The sequence below is a fragment of the Clinocottus analis genome, unplaced genomic scaffold, assembly GCF_023055335.1.
Source record: "Clinocottus analis isolate CAN_PGR_092001 unplaced genomic scaffold, fCliAna1.0.p SCAF_16, whole genome shotgun sequence".
In the NCBI taxonomy this organism is placed as follows: Eukaryota; Metazoa; Chordata; class Actinopteri; order Perciformes; family Cottidae; genus Clinocottus; species Clinocottus analis.
The window spans coordinates 6690138-6708869 of record NW_027175887.1 but is presented as its reverse complement, the minus strand read 5'-3'; the positions used below and the strand labels follow the sequence as shown (position 1 = coordinate 6708869).

The following is an 18732-nucleotide window of genomic DNA, read 5'->3' as shown; positions in this document are numbered from 1 at the left end:
AGTTATACTTTACCATTGTTATATTGTTGATATTAAGCCTTATTTTGTCTTATGCAGCATCTTTTTGGGTTTATTGGAAAATGTGAAGATTTAAACGTCCTAAGGTACTTACTTTTAAAGTTAAAACACTAATACATGGTGGTATTTAATTGGCTCGCTCCAGTATTTTTAGACTTTTCAGGAGTCAGCGTTTACTCAACATTTCCATCAAGGCAGACAGAGCATTGAAGCAGAATTTTGATTTAGAAAACACGATTTATTAACATTTCAATATTTGAAAACACTTTTCTGCTTGTGGAGTGGCTGAATTAGACCTGAGTGTTTCTAAAATCCAAACATGCATAGCTTTCAAAAATAAATAACGGCATTCATGTTTGCGTGTCGTTAGGATATTTACACATCCGTGAGACACAGAGCAGTTTCTTTGCCACCTGATGGATGTTATTCCAATATTTACTTTTCTTGTTTAGGTTATCCAACTCCACCAAGGGAAATATCTGTATAAATGCCTCATTGTATTCACAAGCTAGTCACTGTCTGTCTGCTGTTTAGTGCTGAGCAAGAGGTGTGCAATATGTTTTTAGAGTTTTGTCGCTGAAAATAGTTGCCTGCTGGGTGCTATTATAGCATTAGAGTAGAGTTAGTGAACCAAAACAGCAAAGTTGCAGTTTGTAAAGGCAAAACAATGAGTAGAAAGATGCTCAAATGTATCGAGTGATGCTCCTCCTTTGGTTTGCACAAGTAGACATGCCTTGTTGATATGAACAAATGTGAATTATAGGGTTGCTTTCAGCATCTTTTTGTCGTTAATTAATTATCGTTCAGTTTAAAGTTGAAATAAATCCCGTCGAGCTTGAGCATAAACACAATAGCACACAGACAAACTGAGACAATGACGGCACATCCTGTGTGTGTTACTTCAATGTCTGTTCTGAGTCTTGTGTGTCGATCCGAGGTGAGGAAATGTCATCGTATGGCTCAGCTTTCCATCACTGCCTTCTATAAGATGAGTGTTTGGCACATGGAGGTCAGAGACACTATGACTCCTGCATATTGAGTCACGTCATATGCCATTGACGCCCCCTTGAATCTTTGCTCCGAATGGAGTAATCTGGCCTCGTTGCAAAGGAGACAGAGGACACAGCTACAGAGAATCACAAACATGAAAAACAGTTGGATATTTTCATGTCTGAGATCGTCTGCTAATTTGTGTATCAGATAACACGGGTTGTTATCAATTCTAACTGCTCATTAATAATTCAGCCTGTGCAGCATGTCTTTGTTCCTGCTGCCTCCTCCCCTAAGTCCATCCCAACCTCCCAACACACACACACACACACACACAACCACACACACACAACCACACACACACACAAACACACACAATAAATCATTTTGCTATAAACGCTGAAATTCCTTCCTTAGCCAACATTGGCGGCCAAGAATACTGAACATTTGGGGTTCGGTGGGTGCTTGTGTGTGTGTGTGTGTGTGTGTGTGTGTGTGTGTGTGTGTGTGTGTGTGTGTGTGTGTGCTGATTTGGATTCCTCTCACTGGGAAAGCCTGATGCCTGTACACAAAACAGATGGCCAAGCTGGCCGTCTACACTCTAATCCTCAATTGTCAGGAGGATCACAGCCTTGTACGAATTCCCTCTCCTGAGATTGTCCGTAACTTGTCAGTTATTAGAAACCTGTGCGACGGTGAGACTGGTGCTGTGGGGATAAAAGAACATGGGGAGGATTTTATTTGGTTCACTGATAGTTGATATTCAGTGGCAAATGCTATAAAAATTAGAAACTCGGTCAATACACCCAATTTATTGGGTGTTCTACTGAAACCAGAGCTTACTTGTAAACTAATTTTGTGATCAAACCAAGTTTATCTGCACATTCTATGAACTTATGAGTGGGCGTTCAATTTTTGGAACTAGATTGTTTTTTAAAGTATAAACACTTTCATTTAAATGCAGAAAACATGCACAAAAAAAACCTGTGCCATATGTGAGGGAATATTTTTTTTTTGCTTTTTTCCCTCAGAGAGAAAAGTGACACCACTCTTATGTTTGTACGCCAAATGAGTAGCTACGACCAGAAGCCGTTTATCTTATCTTAGCATAAAATCTAAACAGTCACAGTGAGGTTGCCACACAACCAATGGAGACTCCAGTTATTGTGTCCTGCTGGGAAGCAGTTAACATCCCAGTAAAACACTTTTACACAAGAGTTTCTGTACAGATTCAACAAACGCAATATAACATGTTAATTGGTGGGCTTTAGGGTGCTGGTAGGCGGGTCATATTTACCTTTAGATGGCAGGATAGCTGCTGTTTTAATGAAGCATTCATTTTTCATTTAAAAATAAATGTTACAGCATGATGGTTACAATTCAAATACATTTTTTGTTTGATGTCAGTTTTATCACCTGCAGCTAAGATGATGAATTATCAGGTCTTACAATATGACTAAAAGGGGATTAAATTAAAAAACATGCATTGTATGCATATATATGAAATATTGCAAAAATAATCTTAAAACACTCAAATGTCTATAGAGCACTTCTTTTTGATCTTCTGTCTTTTATTAACTTCCTCATCTCAAGTTACCTTCTCTCTCTTTGGTTAGATTTCAAATAGTGGATACAATCAAACAGCTCCCCAAAACATCAACTAAAAAAAGTACAGAGAAGCAAACACTCTTGAAACCCAAGATCAAAAACAGTTCATTACATCATTGATAGATAAAGTGCTCACATTCCTCGTAAAAGTAAGAGCACTGTGATGAACTTGTGTTTTTTAAGAGCGCTGGACTCTTTCATGTTTGAAATACTCCTTAAAGGTCTGAAAAGGAAACACTGGAGAGGAGGCTCAGCTAAATAGATCAGTACAGGGCTCCTTCATCACCTCTGTGATTACAACTGTAATGACGCTTCAGTTAATAATAGTAGTACTTACATGCGATGACATTTGTGCCTGACTAAAACAAGGGCAAAGAGAGCCAAGGGTGTAGCATCCTTTCTGGGACTGTCCTTTGGGGGGATACTTATCCAAGAAATCCTGCTCTCTTGTCCAATCCAATGTCCAAATCAATAAGAAGGAAAGAGGAGAAGTACAGATATAATGTAAGACTTAAAATAGGCCCATCCTGTTAGTCAGTCAATGCCCCAATATAGCCACAGTACTGGCCTGAATTAGAGCAAATGTGCACATAGATCGTCCTTCCAGTAGATGGCACAGTTTAACTCGGCACAGCAAAGATCCTCCAATTTCATCACCCAGGCCCTGGTCTCTCCATGCTGATGATCACACAGAGGGGTCAGCTGCAATGAAAATGCAATGTACGCACATATGAGGAATGAATGAATAAATTAAGCTACTAATGAATTAATACCAACATTAGGCCAAACACTGATTTAATTGACCACATGAACTACACAGAAGAGTCAATTTCTCTCTCTCTCTCTCTCTCTCTCTCTCTCTCTCTCTCTCTCTCTCTCTCTCTCTCTCTCTCTCTCTCTCTCTCTCTCTCTCTCTCTCGTAACTCTCCCTCCTCGTTCCCTTCCCCCTTCCCTCCCTCTGCTCGCATCTCACACGCACCACACACTCACCTCTCTGTGCTCCACAGACCACCAGAAGCTGTGAATGGTAGACAGCTCGTATTTCACTCCGCTGGTGAACAACACGCCAGTCAGAGTGCGCGCAGGCTGAGCTTTTGATGTCATGTCAAATAACTGGAAGAATCGTGGATTTTTTTTAATGTAAGAAAATGATCATATCAGAGCATTTAAAGCAGTGACAAAGGAGTGATTTCATGTTTTTATGCCTCTGATTTACGCGCGCTAAAGTGGCCATGGCACATTTTACGCACTGCAGAGACGGTGTTTTGGAGGCTCAAACAACCCAACAAATGGATTAAACAGCCAAGAACTTTTCCGTTTACTTCAGGAGAGTTATAATGGCTGCACTTCGTAGGAAATTTGGCGAAGACTACCAGGTGGTTAACACAAATCGGGCAACCACTTTTGCTGCTCCGGTGAAGAAGAAACGCCAGCGCTTCGTGGACAAGAACGGTCGCTGCAATGTGCAGCACGGAAACCTCGGCGGGGAGACCAGCAGGTACCTCTCTGACCTCTTTACCACTTTGGTTGACCTGAAGTGGCGATGGAACATGCTCATCTTCATCCTTACGTACACGATCGCTTGGCTGGTCATGGCGTCTATGTGGTGGATCATCGCTTACATCAGAGGAGACCTGAATCACGGCCACGACGCGTCCTACACCCCCTGCGTGGCCAATGTTTACAACTTCCCCTCAGCCTTTCTGTTTTTCATCGAGACTGAGGCCACGATCGGTTACGGCTACCGGTACATTACAGAGAAGTGCCCGGAGGGCATCATCCTCTTCTTGTTCCAGTCGCTGATGGGCTCCATAGTGGACGCTTTTCTCATCGGCTGCATGTTCATCAAAATGTCCCAACCTAAGAAACGCGCAGAGACGCTCATGTTCAGTCAGGACGCCGTGATTTCTCAGCGAGACGGCAAACTGTGCCTCATGTTCCGGGTGGGCAACCTGCGGAACAGCCACATGGTGTCCGCTCAGATCAGGTGCAAACTCATAAAGGTAAGCTCGAGCACCAGAGACTCTAATGATTAGAACTCCATGAAAACTAACTGAAGTGTGGGAGCTCAGGCTGTAAGTAGATGACACCACCAACACAGCAATAACATAATATAACAGGGTTGTTCTATATGTATTATAATGAATGGTAAGCATATTTCAGCACTTTTATTAATGTTCAGAGCTAAATGCAAAAAGATCAAGTGTAGGAAAAGTATCTAAATAAAGGCAAACAAACAAAAAAAGGCCCCACTACACAACATGCACATGTCAAACAAAACAGGCTGAAGGTAGCATCCCAATACTCCTCCAGCTGCAAGGTGACTGGTGGAACTCGGAGGTGGAGTATAGATGGTCAACGCTGCGTCCAGCATCGGTGGTGACACCTGGGTAGATATAGGTGTGTATCAGTTTGTGGATGTGGCAGTGAGATGGCCCCCAGAGGAAGAAAGTTATGCTCGGTGAATCAACAGTGAGAGGGAGCTTCACGCATGACTACAGATCACTGGAGTCAGTAAAGCAGCACTCCTGGGAGAGAGCAGGCATAAAGAGTATTTATGGCTCCCATAAAGAAATGTATTATCTTCTTTCTTTTCTTTAGGGGGTACTTTTTATATTTCTGTTCCCTGGTATATAAAACGACAGAACAAAAAGGGACAATGAACGCAGCTGTTTTAGTGTTTGGATCCAACGCACTACCTGTGTTACTACATTCCACGAATTAAGATTTTAGGGCAACGCAGCTATAAAAAAAAAACTCACACTCTTAAAAACAAGCAACACTGCAGAAAATCACCACGGCCGACAGACTCCTCTTTAAATTATCCTAAAAGAACTCCTTTCAGCCACGTCCATGTTCAATGTGAAAAATGAGGTTTAGAGATGCAAAACAGCATTATTTTGATGCTTGGAGCTTGTTTATGTCTGCGTTCTCCTCTGCACAGCCACATCGAGCAGCGTTGGTCAGCTTAATGGTGCACGCAGGCGGGCAGGACCGAGCTATTCCACAGTTACTAGCATGGAGGGAGTGAACACCCCCATAGGCATAAAGTACAACCACACATGTCTACATCCACTTCTCTCAGCTCTCCTGTGAGACGGAAGCTCTCAGCATCTCAAACAGACTGTCTCCATCTGTGCAACAAACCTATGAGACCATCCGCACACTGGCACTCAAAGTAAGATAGGATTTGCTTATCAAAGCAATGGCACCAGAAGTATAGGAGAAAATCAGGATTTGTGTCATTTAAAAAAGGAACGCATCACGCAGGCTTAGGGATTTTATTTCATACTGTAGAGCCACTCTCCTTTACCTTTCCTTCTGGACTGCAAGGAGCGCAATCAGTATAAATTCCAAGACCTCTCTGACAGCCTCACATCTTTACACTCCCTCTCTTTGTGAAATACAATAAATACCGTATCCACTGTGCGCTTCTTAGTTGGTTTTTTTCCCCCCGTTTTGCTTCAGGGCTTTAACCTTATTCTTTCGCTTCAAAGAGTCTCACTGAGACAGAATCTTTGCAGCAGCTCTGCCAGAGTACATAGCACACGAAAAATAAATGAGTCATTGTGCATGAACAGAGGCATTGTTTAGGTATTATACACATCACACGAAAACCCTCAAATACAATTATTTAGAAATGATTTTATACTGAATGCTTTCAGTGCACTCCCCATAAAGAAATGTTGGTGGTGCTGTTGAACTGCAACCCTTTTCAAGTCAAATCTCATCTATGAAGCTCTCAGGCATTAATGGCAAAGGAAGCATTTGAACTTGTATAGAATCTGCGTGATTGTGTGTGAGGGAGTTTAGGGAAACATTTTTGGGATGACTTGTACGTTAAGCTGCATCTAAAACACATGAATACCTCTCTTTTGATCATAGACATGTATTCATACTCTAACTATTCCTTGTCTTAGCCTCATTCATGTAATTGGTCATGCTGCCACAAAACGTTTTTTATTGTAATGCCGTGTTGGATAAAAAAATATCAGCCTTTTACTCCCTAAGTGCAATCACTGACCTTTAGTTGAACGTGGGCTTCGGCCCATCTGCCCACAACCAGGTACAGTGCTTTGCTCTTTCCTTTCTTTCTTTCAGTTTTTTTAGTTGCCTATTAGATAGGGCCACACTCCTTATAAAGCTGTGCTCTCAGGGTCAGTTTGGCCTGCAGTGGATGGACCGGAGACAGCCTCTTGTTACCGAAAAGAAAGAAAAACATGTCCTCAACTTATCTACACCAAGAAGACTGCATCAATATAATCTTTGTCAGACATTGTCAGTGATTCCAGGCATGTTACAGACAGTGCCGACCAGCTCGGGCAGAATGCTGTGTCCTGGACACCTGCAGCAACATGGTGGCTAACTGGCACACATCAGACAAGGTGATACAACTGCCACTGTAGGTGCACAAGTCAGCCCTCATGAAGCCGCAGCTCTCATTTTCTTGAGCCCAAGTTGCAACTTCACTACAACTTAAATGTTGGAGCCACCTGTTGGTGCTGCTGCATTTGGACATTAGAGCTCTGCTGAACTGTCATGGATGATTAATGGGTGACAGCAGAGAGAAGAGAGTAGGGAAAGACAGACCAATGGAAGCTGTCATACACAGTCTCACCCTGAGCAGTTGAAATGCAGCTTTGCAGGGCACCCATGACTGCCTCTGAGGGCTTCCTGGTAGAACATCCTGAGAATATGAATGAAGAGTGCAAAGGAATTGATTGAAAGTGATGGAAAGTGGTGATAGAGATGGAGAGAGCCTTGGAAAGAAAGAAGGGAAACATTAAAAAAGGATTACCAGCAGCTCCCCCCGCCCCCTCCCCCTAATATTTTCATTGTGAGCGGTGACTTCTACTTCAGAGACATACAAGGGAGAGGAATCCTCTCGGCCGTATATCTCCTCCGAGGATTGCGTGATGGGTTATATACACAAGTCACTAAAACTGGAATTGATTTCCATTTCTTATCTAATAAGAATAGAGATGCAATTATATCAGGTTGTGGAGGGCTAGAGAAAGGCCTTGCAGCCCTGCAGTCATTGATTAACGCGCCCCACAGCCAGAACACCCTAAGACTCTGCACTGCTCACTCCTCTCTCATTTGGATGCTGTACTTTAAAGTCTACACAATTGAATAGGATGTTTTTTTTCTGTCTGAGTGCATGCAAAAAGCACACATGACACACATATACAGACAAAATCTTCTTAAGTTGTCTCACCAAAGCGTTTGTAAACAGGCGCCACATGTGAGGTGGAGTGTGTATTATTTGTAATGTCTGAGTTAGAAATACTGCATTATTATTTTAAGATGATAACTACAGCTTCAGGCTACTGTCTATATTAATGGATGAGCCTTGTTACAGTATTTCCCATACCCAAGGAGAAATCAGAGGCAGCACATTCGCAACAAAACAGGTTTTTGGCCAAGAACATTGTGACACCATTTGTGCCACAACAGCCTCTAAAGTCATTAAGAGTCACATTGAGGATTTAAACACTTTCTGTGGGAGGAAACAAAACCAAAGCACAACAATGAAAAGTACACAGCATCTACAACACACATCTAATTGCAGATTTGTTTTGGTTTCACCAATCCATCTAATATTTTATTCAGAAACCTACTCAGTATGCCTTCACATGCATCCTCGGTTGAGTGTAAATCCAATTACTCACGACGATTAGTGTTGCACATTGTAACCTTTAACCTCACCGCACGTAACCTTAAAATACTTGTCATGTTGTCATATTGCGTGACAGAATATTGGTCATGAATGTTAAAAAAAATGTTGTCATTAAAAAACTAAATGAATTCAGGGGAAAAGGGGGTCTTTCCTAAACCTTTAGTGGATCCGTGTCAGCATATTCTGACTTTAGTGAGTTGGAAATGTGAACTGTAATTGTAAAAAATCCTGCTTTTATGGAAGTTATGATGTTCAGTTTTGGTTTAAACTATTTTGACTCTTCGTGATTATTTTTGAGGTTGTAGTTTTACGGTGGGACTGCATTGCATTATACCGGTTTAGTTATTTCGCCTACCCTCATTGATATGAATGAGATGGACTAAATAATACAACTCCTGTCAGTGTAATACATCACTATAGAGTGTTGCAGGATGACGTACTGTTTTAGGCTAACCATGTGAGTTTGCGTCACCCTGGGTCCAACGCGGCTGTAAAGATGTAGTAGTCGGCGTGATGAAGTAGTCTCATTTAGCCACTTTTTTAAAACACTTAGAAGCCTAAACAAACAAGAGTGCTGCTATTTATATATTGCAGAACAAAAGGTTAACATCGTTTAAGCCTGTGCGAACCACAGACCTTATTACAGACATCGAACCAAAAAAACATTAACTGACTTCGTGGCGAAGGAATCAAAAGTGTGAAAATGCTGATTCAATGTTCAGTTTATTAGGTACACCAAAATAAATGCAGCCTGAGTGTTATCTTTGACACATGTACATGCCGACATGTTTCTTTTTAGTGAGACCAGCAGGAAACTGGACCTCTGTCCCACGTTGCGTCGTCCTGTTCATTTGAGGCTTGATTGGACCAATTCATCTACATCAGTCTTGGCTAAATTGTGTGAAATGTTAGGTGCCCCAACCTTTTATAAGTTGACTAAATAGGCAGTACCTGGCAGAAGGGAAGCCCGTGTGAGACGGCTGGCTTGTCAGTCGACCTGATTGCCTCCATGCTCCTCCAGCTCCCTCGCAGGCTGCTGATTGATGGTGGCTCGGCAGAGCATGGGGTAGAGTTGGGTAGGAAGGACGATCAGGCCACTTTAGATCTAATCAATTTAATTTATCACACCTGTCTTCATCCATAACCATCATTCACGTCACTGAAACACTTCTTTTGTGAGCATGAAACAAAACCATGATGCCTTTCTAATGATAATGAGCAGCTGACAGGTTGACTGGGGTGGTGAGTGGTCAGATGTGATTGTGTGTTTGTGTGCATTTCTAGTGTTTCTGCTGCACACTTTGCCCAAAAGCATTGCAAATTGAGTTAAAAAAAAATAGAAGTCCCTGTTGTGATACGTCAGAGCTCGGGGAGGGTTGAATAGTAGACAAGCTCAGCTATCTCAGAATCTGTGTGCAGAAGAAGCGTAGGAGAGTGCCGACGGCGTCTGTGTAAGGCGCTTTGCCTGTCAATGTTTGCATACAGTCATCCATCATTTTAATCTTTAGTGGCGATGACAGAAAGTAAAATGTAGAATTTCCCTTAGCCAGCATTGCGTAACCCACATCCACCAAAGCAGTATTCAGCAGCCAGTAAGCACCTGAACAATGCCATGAAAGTAGTTCCCCAATATAAATCCAGAAGAGCAGCTCATTGATATTCACAGGAGATGGAAATAGAATGTTTTCTGGCAATGCAAAGCCCGATTACTCACACTTCATTCACAGTTAATGTCTCGGAGGGATAAACTATAGGGCAATGTCACTGGCAGGTCAGGATGAAGTTAGGCTTTGACTGGTATCTCGCTGCTGCAGTGCAGAAGAAGTTTGGGTGATTGAGAAGAAGTAAACCCAATGTATTGAACATTAACATCGATTGATGATAAATGATAAAAACCCCCCAATAAATGATAACAAAAGCATCCTACCGTTATCATTTTATGAAATGGGAGCATAAGTATTGCAACATTAGTCCAAAACTGTTCTTAAAGTTGTTGTAAACTTATTAATGTCAATTATCTGCTCATGTTTGTGTTCTGTATGCCCACGTTGCCATCCACCATTTGCTGCGTTGGTCCAATCATGGCCCAGCAGTCCTGTCAAGCTTTCGATGTAAAAGTGCTTTAAAAACTAACATTTCTAACCAAAAAATAAACACAAGAGCAAATGTGTAAGGAATTGGTTAATCAGTGTGTTGATCCACTTTCAGCTTCATATGGGCTCCTCAGAAGCTATGGGGGATGTCTCAAAGACTACCTCCATATTTTAGAGTCTATGTGCAGAACGCAGTTGTTTTGTGGCCGGGTGGCCTACTTTAAGAAGGAATAAGTAAGCCTCCTGGAGCTCTTTAGAAAAGACAGACTTTCTCTTCGGCATGACAGCTCACAGTTAGTTCTGACAGGTTCTGTCAGAAAGAGATGCAAGCGTCTTAGCAGAAGCCCTGACAATGACGCAGTGATTGATTGACTCAAATGGGCCTACAGACGAATGGGTGTTTAATTCATAGGGGGACAGAAGATGTAAAATGTATCAATAAGCATTGAAAACGGGTGTATTAGTACTAATAATTTCTTGAGTAACAATTTGGTTGTGACTGCTAAAAACTGAGACATACTAATGTCTAGTCGTAGTACATTTACTTTATTGATAGTGGTTCTGATCTCAGGAGAGCCAGCGTGAAACCCAGACAAACTGGGACATCGTATGGTCACCGTACTATTACAAACACTACAAATCAGCATGTCCGGCTACCGAGCTTACCGCCTACAGTAACAACGCCATCGAGGCTTACAAGTTTAAATGTCTGATGTTACATCTCCTTTTTCTGGGCTGCGTTAAGGCTGAGTTAAAGGTAGTAAATAAACATTTATTCAAAGAATAAACATGAAGAACATACATTAAACAAAACCAACACGTAGAGACAGTCCTCTGTTATGTGTGGAAATGTGTGTAGCAAACTAAACCAAACAGCAGATGTGCCAAAGAAGAGGCGTCCAACTCCCTGAACTAATGTTAGCTTAATTAGCTAGCTCGCTACATCAACTCTAGTGACAGTAGAGGTGCAGTAATATAACACAGATATGTCACTAATTGAAGTTATAGTGTGCTAGAAGTTCAGCATGTCCCACTTTTCTTTTATGATCATCACATTTTGGGCCCGGAGAAACAGATGAAGATGACACTGACTCAGTAACAAAGGCTGAAAGAGAAAATTGCCTGAAAAGGAAATAATGTGTCTATCATTTTAGGATTAACAAGAGATCCAGAAATGTCAGAAAGGGGTGCAGATAAGGGGCGGGACTGTTTGTGTGTCTGTGTCAGAGATCATTATGAAGCTGTGTGTGTGTGGGTGGTGCCCAATTATTGGTTGGCAGTGAAACAATGTAGAAACATAGAAATATAAAAATGTGCTATTGCTATTTAATTCATGTGGAGTATATTGACTTGACACTGATTTTGTTGTTGTTATTGTAATGAAATGCTAATGGTTGTGATGCTATTTTAAGTAGAAAAAGAAGATGCCGTACATCAAAAAATGTGTCTTATCTCCTTATTATCTCAGTTATGATGATTTGCAAAGATAATCTAAATACTTAAAAGGTCAGATGTTTCTTCTTAAATGACACATAAATACCTAGTTTGAACTTTTTCAGCAGGTTTGGCCATTCCTTCAAGTTTTTAGATTGAAATATTAATATACAAAAAGCCTCTTTTCTGACAGCAGGAAGTGTGCAAGTGTGGTTGACACGGAGGCTGCTAAGTGAGAGAAGCCAACAAGAAGAGGAAAGGTGAACAGATTGATTCGACAGGTTACGACATGAGAGGAGAAAATACATCCAGGACCTTGGTGCTGAGTGCCAACACCATCGAGGCAATTAAATGCTTCTGCATCAGTTAACTCTCTGTGGGCCAGTAATGTCCGAACACGGCTGTGTCATACCTGCAAGTTCCTTTGGAAATCAAAGAGAAAGAGCAAAGTCTGTGTTCACTGCAAGTAGGGCACCAAGGGAAGTTGAAATGTACGTTTCCAGCACGCCTTTAGACTAAATGTTTAGGTGTTTTTACAACTGTAGCTCCATTTTCCGCTACATTATTCTTTGAAATCTTGCTTATTAAATCCAATGAACTGATACAGACAGTAGATGCAGCATAATGGCTTACAACAAAGTGCAACAAAGCATTATTTAATTTGGGCTCCGTGTCAAGTTTCAGATGTCTATGAGTTGTTATTGGTTTCATCTCACTTGCTTTCATTTAGCTAAGTTTGGGATGATAATTTTTCCCAAGCAAAGCTTAAAATTGTTTTATTTCCTCTCTAATTAATCATCCTAAGACCCCTTTGATTTATCTTATCTCTATGAGAGTATTAACAATCTAATAATGTCATTTACAATAATATACCAGTAACAGGATATTATTTTAGAACAAGCAATTGTATTTTTGACACTTTAATCCATGTTGATTTTGCTAATGCAGTATGTCTGTTTCATGCTGACATGCAATTAATCTCTCTCTCTCTCTCTCTCTCTCTCTCTCTCTCTCTCTCTCTCTCTCTTTCTCTCTCTCTCTCTCTCTCTCTCTCTCTCTCTCTCTCTCTCTCTCTCTCTGTGTCTCTCTCTCTCTCTCTCTCTCTCTCTCTCTCTCTCTCTCTCTCTCTCTCTCTCTCTCTCTCTCAGTCCCGTCAGACACCTGAGGGCGAGTTCCTGCCTCTGGACCAGTGTGAGCTGGATGTTGGTTTTGGGACGGGTGCAGACCAGCTCTTCTTGGTGTCCCCTCTCACCATTTGCCATGAAATCAATCCCAAGAGTCCCTTTTTCGACTTATCGCAGCGCTCTCTCATGAATGAACAGTTTGAAATTGTTGTTATCCTGGAGGGCATCGTGGAAACCACTGGTGAGGGACTCTCCCTGAACTCAACTCTTTTTTCCCATCACTTTCCTTTGTGCTTTTGGTATCCACCTCCATCCCATTCTCATTTCTACCTTTCTTCACTCCTATCAATCTAAATGTAAATTCCTATCAATATGAACCCACAAAACACTCCTGTCCAATAGATACTTTTGACCTAAACTCTGTGAAATCTCATTCCCCCCGATTCCAAGTTTTACATATTTAGAGAACGTGGGAGCTGAAAAAGAAGTGAGAACAACACATGAGAATGACACCCTGAATGAATTATGAGGGATATTTTATTACTTCAAAATCGCTTCATGGCCACCCTATGTATAATTAAGGCTTGTGGTCATATGCGTGTGTCACTTTGATGAATGACCCGGCTTTCACTCAAAGTTCCACTCCATTTTCAGACGACAACTGAGAGTAGAGGTAATTCTGAGCCTGTGAGACATTGTTATAGCACCACTGTAAACCACTGGCAGCCATGCTGGAGCACTCTCAGGGACAATGATGTTCTCTCTGCTGCATTTGAAAGAGAAAGATTCTTCCCTCAAGTCCAATACAAATAAATCCATCTCCCTCCTTTCGTTTTAACTCTTCTTCTATCCATCCCCCATAACCCTCATTTTGCCGCTGCTGCAGAAGAAACCACAGAGCTGAATAGGCTTAGAGCAGTGGGGACGGATCAGCAGGGAGGCGTAGAGGCTTGCAGGCAACACGGTCTGTGCTCTGTTGATAATACCATTAAATCAGGGGCCAGACACAAGTTTAGTGTCGCAGTGCTCTGGCACTCGGAGCTGAGGAGCAGAGGAGGGAAGCCCCGGCAGTGTCACCTTCTATGGCCACGATATCCTGCCACGCTCACACTAACACACGTCCCATTAACCCCAACACATTAACAGGTATCCCCTCGTCTCCCGATCTCATTCCAAGCATGTTTCAACCAGACGGATAAAAATGCAGTCACTCATATTTGTCAGTTTTAGTTTGTGTCGTCGAAGCAGTTACGTTTCTGATCCGAAAAATGAGCAGAAGGATATTTGTGTTTCTCCACCACATGTATAAATAGAACATATAACCTCCATAGTTACAGTGTTGGCAAATCATTATTACTGTATTGATTTAAAACATTTCTTTGTTGAGAAAAAAGCTGAAACAAAAAGCTAAAACAATTTCAAACCATCCTTAAATAAACCAGTCCAGACAATTCAGGATTGAGTGTGTTTAGATGGACATAAGCATCCCCGTTACGAGGCCCGGTTTTTCTCATATTTGGATATGATGTTTCGCTGGAACACAAATAAATCAGGCTTTTTATATCCACGTGTACATCACGTGTACATTTGTGCAAGCGCCTGTGATGTTCACCAAAATAAACCGACCTGTATTGAACATTTTCAGCCACTTGACAGCTTTACTGCTGATTTTCTCTCCGCTCTGATCGCCAACAGCTTTCTGCTCTGAGCTTATCCACAGTCTCCCTCACATCCGCACACTTCCAGACACTGAGCTATTCCTGAAAACAGCTCCACGTCTCCGATGACACTCACTGGTGTGTCCGCCTGTCAGTACTACGGGACAGAGGAGACGTGGATGCAGATAAGCAGACTCTTTTATTCCCGAAAGCTGCGTTTATTTCGTCGCTCCAGAAATTAGACGCTTTTGCTGCCACTGTGTGTTTCTGTCATGTCACTTGAAACCGTGCCTAAAGATAACAGTCTTTTTTCGTTATTCTCCTGGTATATTCACGTTTCACATAAAACGGGATATGCGCTTATCGGGGTTTCCTAAAAAAAGGCTACGGTGTTTACGCACTTAAACACTCAAACACATTGACAGGATACTTCAAAAACACGATCTTGAACCGTATATTTTAAAATGGACCCATGCAAATCATAATAGAACCCTACGTCCATAAATGCATTTTTTTAAATTAGCCATGGTCCAAAAAAGACTAGAGGATAGCATTATTTTAAATTCGTCAAACACAAACGCACAAACAGAGAGAGAACCCCAACACTGGACGGAGCAACGCTTCACCAAGTAACCATCAACTGGAGCCTAAAGGTCAGCAATCACTGCCATTTCCACCGGTATGTCACAGTTCATACTCTCAGTCTTGTCTCCAAAGCCTCATTTTTCTCCCGGCATAGTTATTCCATACCAACTGATGAGAACTGGTAGTAAGTCTGCTTAGACGTGTGGCAGTAAAAACTTGAACGTGCACATATGTTGAACCCGGATTCTAGGAAGTAGGTACCTAGAGGACCGTGACTTCAAAAGTCAGAGCAGGTGATGCGTAGCCCGGTACAAACCTTTGCAAAACTTTGAGTATAGGGGAGTCAACAAGACTTGGTATAAATCTCTTGACTCTTTTTTTCGTATGGCAATATCAACACACTATCCCTAACATGCAGATAACACATACCTCTCTGCGTGTTTTTATACTTGCCAAGTAAGTATCACGTAAAGGAAGAAGCATCACAATGCGCTCCAAAAACAGTGCCAGCGAAGTCTAGTGCCAGCAATTTTACATAAAGTCTTCTTCGGGGACGTCCTTGTCGCTGTCTGCCAAGTGTTTGCATGGTTGTGCTGAGGGCTTTTAATTTAATGCCAGATGCCGTAAACATTAACCAGCGAGATGAAAACCCGTGTGATGCTGAATGATGAAACAAAACGAGCACGCCCGTCAGGCTCTAAAACCCTCCAGCATCCACCGCACCGGTGTGACTGCTGTCTAGTGTGTTTTAGTCAGCTGAAGTACAGTCACTCTCCTGGTGAGAGAAGAGAAAACAGCTGGCAAAGTATCCTGGACTCACCGTTGTGATTAAAGCCAAACATCTGGGCTAATTAAGAATAAAGATGAGCTTTGTGTAAATGTACAACAGACTTTTCTGTGGATGACGATGACTAGTGAGCCTGGAATAGCAATAGGCTATGACATAACCCAGCACATATCATCCCTCAGAGGGACGGGCTCAGACTCCTACTCCACTGCAAACTGTGTTTACCAAAAAGGCTCACATGGAAGCAGAAAATATGGACTATGTGATTATTAATCACAAACAACCTCTCTAAATGTCATGAAAATTAACTAATGAGAGTTTGAATGTAATAAAGATGTGTTAAGATGCGTGTAAGCTGATATACTCCTGTATACAGAAGACACACTATAACTAACGTACATTCCTTAAATTATGGATGATTGATAAACAAATGCAAAAAGAGCATGACATCCGTTTGCCAATAGGTGATTGTGTTTGGGATGAACAGAGATTCAGGCCAGCACGAATCACAATCAACACCATAAGTTACATAAAGGCATGTCCGGACAGGACCTCTGGCTCTTGACATTGATGTATTGATGAGTGAAATGTGACAGGGGACTGTTTATTACGTTGACCGGATTAAAGCTGGCAATTATCACGAGCAACACAAGCAACACCGATAACAAGCACCTCTCACCTCTCATCCACTTCAACGGCATACAACCACTCAGCATTACATGGAAACAAACCAGTTTTTAACTCCAAGAAGGAGTATTTAAAGACAGACAAATATTACTCTGACACAGTACACAAGATGTCATTTATCTCAAATATGGGACTCGGGGTACTGCGCAGGAAGCAGCTATGAGCTGTGACCTCATAGGCAATAAAGAAGAGCAGAGTGGGGTGAAAAAGGATAATGGGAGGGCATGCTGCCCTTTCACGCTTCTCCTTAACAGCCAATAATTGTTTCGCTAAACCCATTCAATATTGCTTCCCTGTCACTCTCTTGAAGGTATGACATGCCAGGCCCGGACGTCGTATACCGAGGACGAGGTTTTATGGGGCCATCGCTTCTTGCCGGTGATGTCCCTGGAGGAGGGCTTTTTCAGAGTAGACTACTCTCAGTTCCACAGCACGTTTGAGGTACCGACACCGCCGTACAGCGTCAAGGAGTACGAAGAGAAGAATTCCCTGCCTTCGCCTCTGTCCACTCCCACTCCCGCACTAACTGAGAGTCACGGCGCCCGCCGTGGCCGGGTGTTTTCAGTGGACTGCATCAACACATCAGAGGACAGGAAGGGAGGGACTGGGGGTCGGCTGCCGAGCAAGCTGCAGAGGATGAGTTCATCCGGGAAGGAGGACCTGCAGAGGAAGGTGCTTCTGCTCAGCTCCCAGCACTCGGAGAAGGCCTGCAGCACAGGAGACCTGCCTCTGAAGCTGCAACGCCTCAGCTCCACGCAAGGGCCCGAGGTGGAGAATCGACTGCACTTGAAGTCGCTCAAGATGGGCTTCGAACCCATGACCCAGTCTACTGGAGACCTGTACCAGCAAAGCCTCGTGCCCACACCCACGCTGTCGTCTGCCCCCGTGCCCATGCACAGCCCGCTGCTCTCAGCTGGAGGGAGGCCAGAGGACAACCTGCCAGCAAAGCTGCGGAGGATGAACGCCGACCGCTGAACCCCAGACTGTCCCGCCGCAGCAGCCTCCTGGCCTCTGATAACAGACTGACCGGAGAACTGATGGAAACTGATTCAGAGGTGTACTTTAGCTTTTGGGGCGTTGATAGAACGAAAGCAGATGCTTTTTCTGACGGTTAACCGATTCCCTTTTTTTTTTGTTTTTTTTTCTTGAGACACAATTTACTGGAATTACTGTGATTTTTGTGTTTCATAGCAGAGGCATTCATGCAGGTTTTGTGACACACACGAAACACAAGAAAGAACTCACAAACGTCATGCTTGATTTGAACTCGACACATTCTCACACCCAACTGGTCAAATAGCGCCGCTTGGTCAGTGCACCTTGGCGTCAAAGATAGACACACCTGAACGTCTACGAATGCCACAGGAGGGTTTACATTGGCGTTGGTTGAAAGCCCGGTGCATCGAATAAATCCACCAACGAGGGTGTATCCGATGACAATAAAGGGTGTGTAACTTATGATACTAAAGGGGGTGTGGCCGATGACAAGTTCAAGCAGAGGTACTTGAGGAGTTGCGGGTGAGAATGGGTTGGCAAACTTGATCATTCTGCAAGAGTTGTGCATGTATACACTAAATCCATGTATGCACCACTACACTTAATAGTCAATTTTAGCTCTAAATATAAATTATATGAGGATGATAATAAATGCTGTTGATCTTTCTCTTCCTTGTGTTTTCATTTGTCACACCAAAAATGTACAAGAATAAGTTTTTCCCCAAATGTCAATAAGTAATCCAGCAATGCAATTAAGTCTTGATAGGGTGTTGTTAATGCCCTTCTTTTGTCCCCATGGCAAGGGACACTTGTCTCACTCGATAGTGCACACAGGAGAGAGCGTGAGATAATGAGCCGCGGAAATATTAAGTGTGTTTATCGGGGAACGGAGGCTGATTATACTCAGCCCATCGTTCCAGACGGGAGTAATGTGGTCAGACAAACACACACAGACAACGGATATCGCTGCCTTTGCTTAAATTCCATTAATATAGGTACATGCGGATGTATTTCAGGCCAAATCTTTGCAGCTTGTGTATCAACAGACAGTGTGATTAGAGATCTGTTATAT

General features: G+C 42.5%; 1 protein-coding gene across 1 annotated transcript; it reads left to right on the top strand.

Annotated features, from left to right (window-relative positions):
• The first annotated feature begins 3601 nt into the window (after nt 1–3601).
• On the top strand, nt 3602–18309 carry kcnj19a (potassium inwardly rectifying channel subfamily J member 19a). Its single transcript, XM_068578639.1, has 3 exons — nt 3602–4619; nt 12972–13188; nt 16975–18309. The coding sequence occupies exons 1-3, from the start codon at nt 3954–3956 to the stop codon at nt 17637–17639; spliced, it is 1548 nt and encodes a 515-aa protein (XP_068434740.1). The 5' UTR covers nt 3602–3953; the 3' UTR covers nt 17640–18309.
• Nucleotides 18310–18732: the final 423 nt, after the last annotated feature.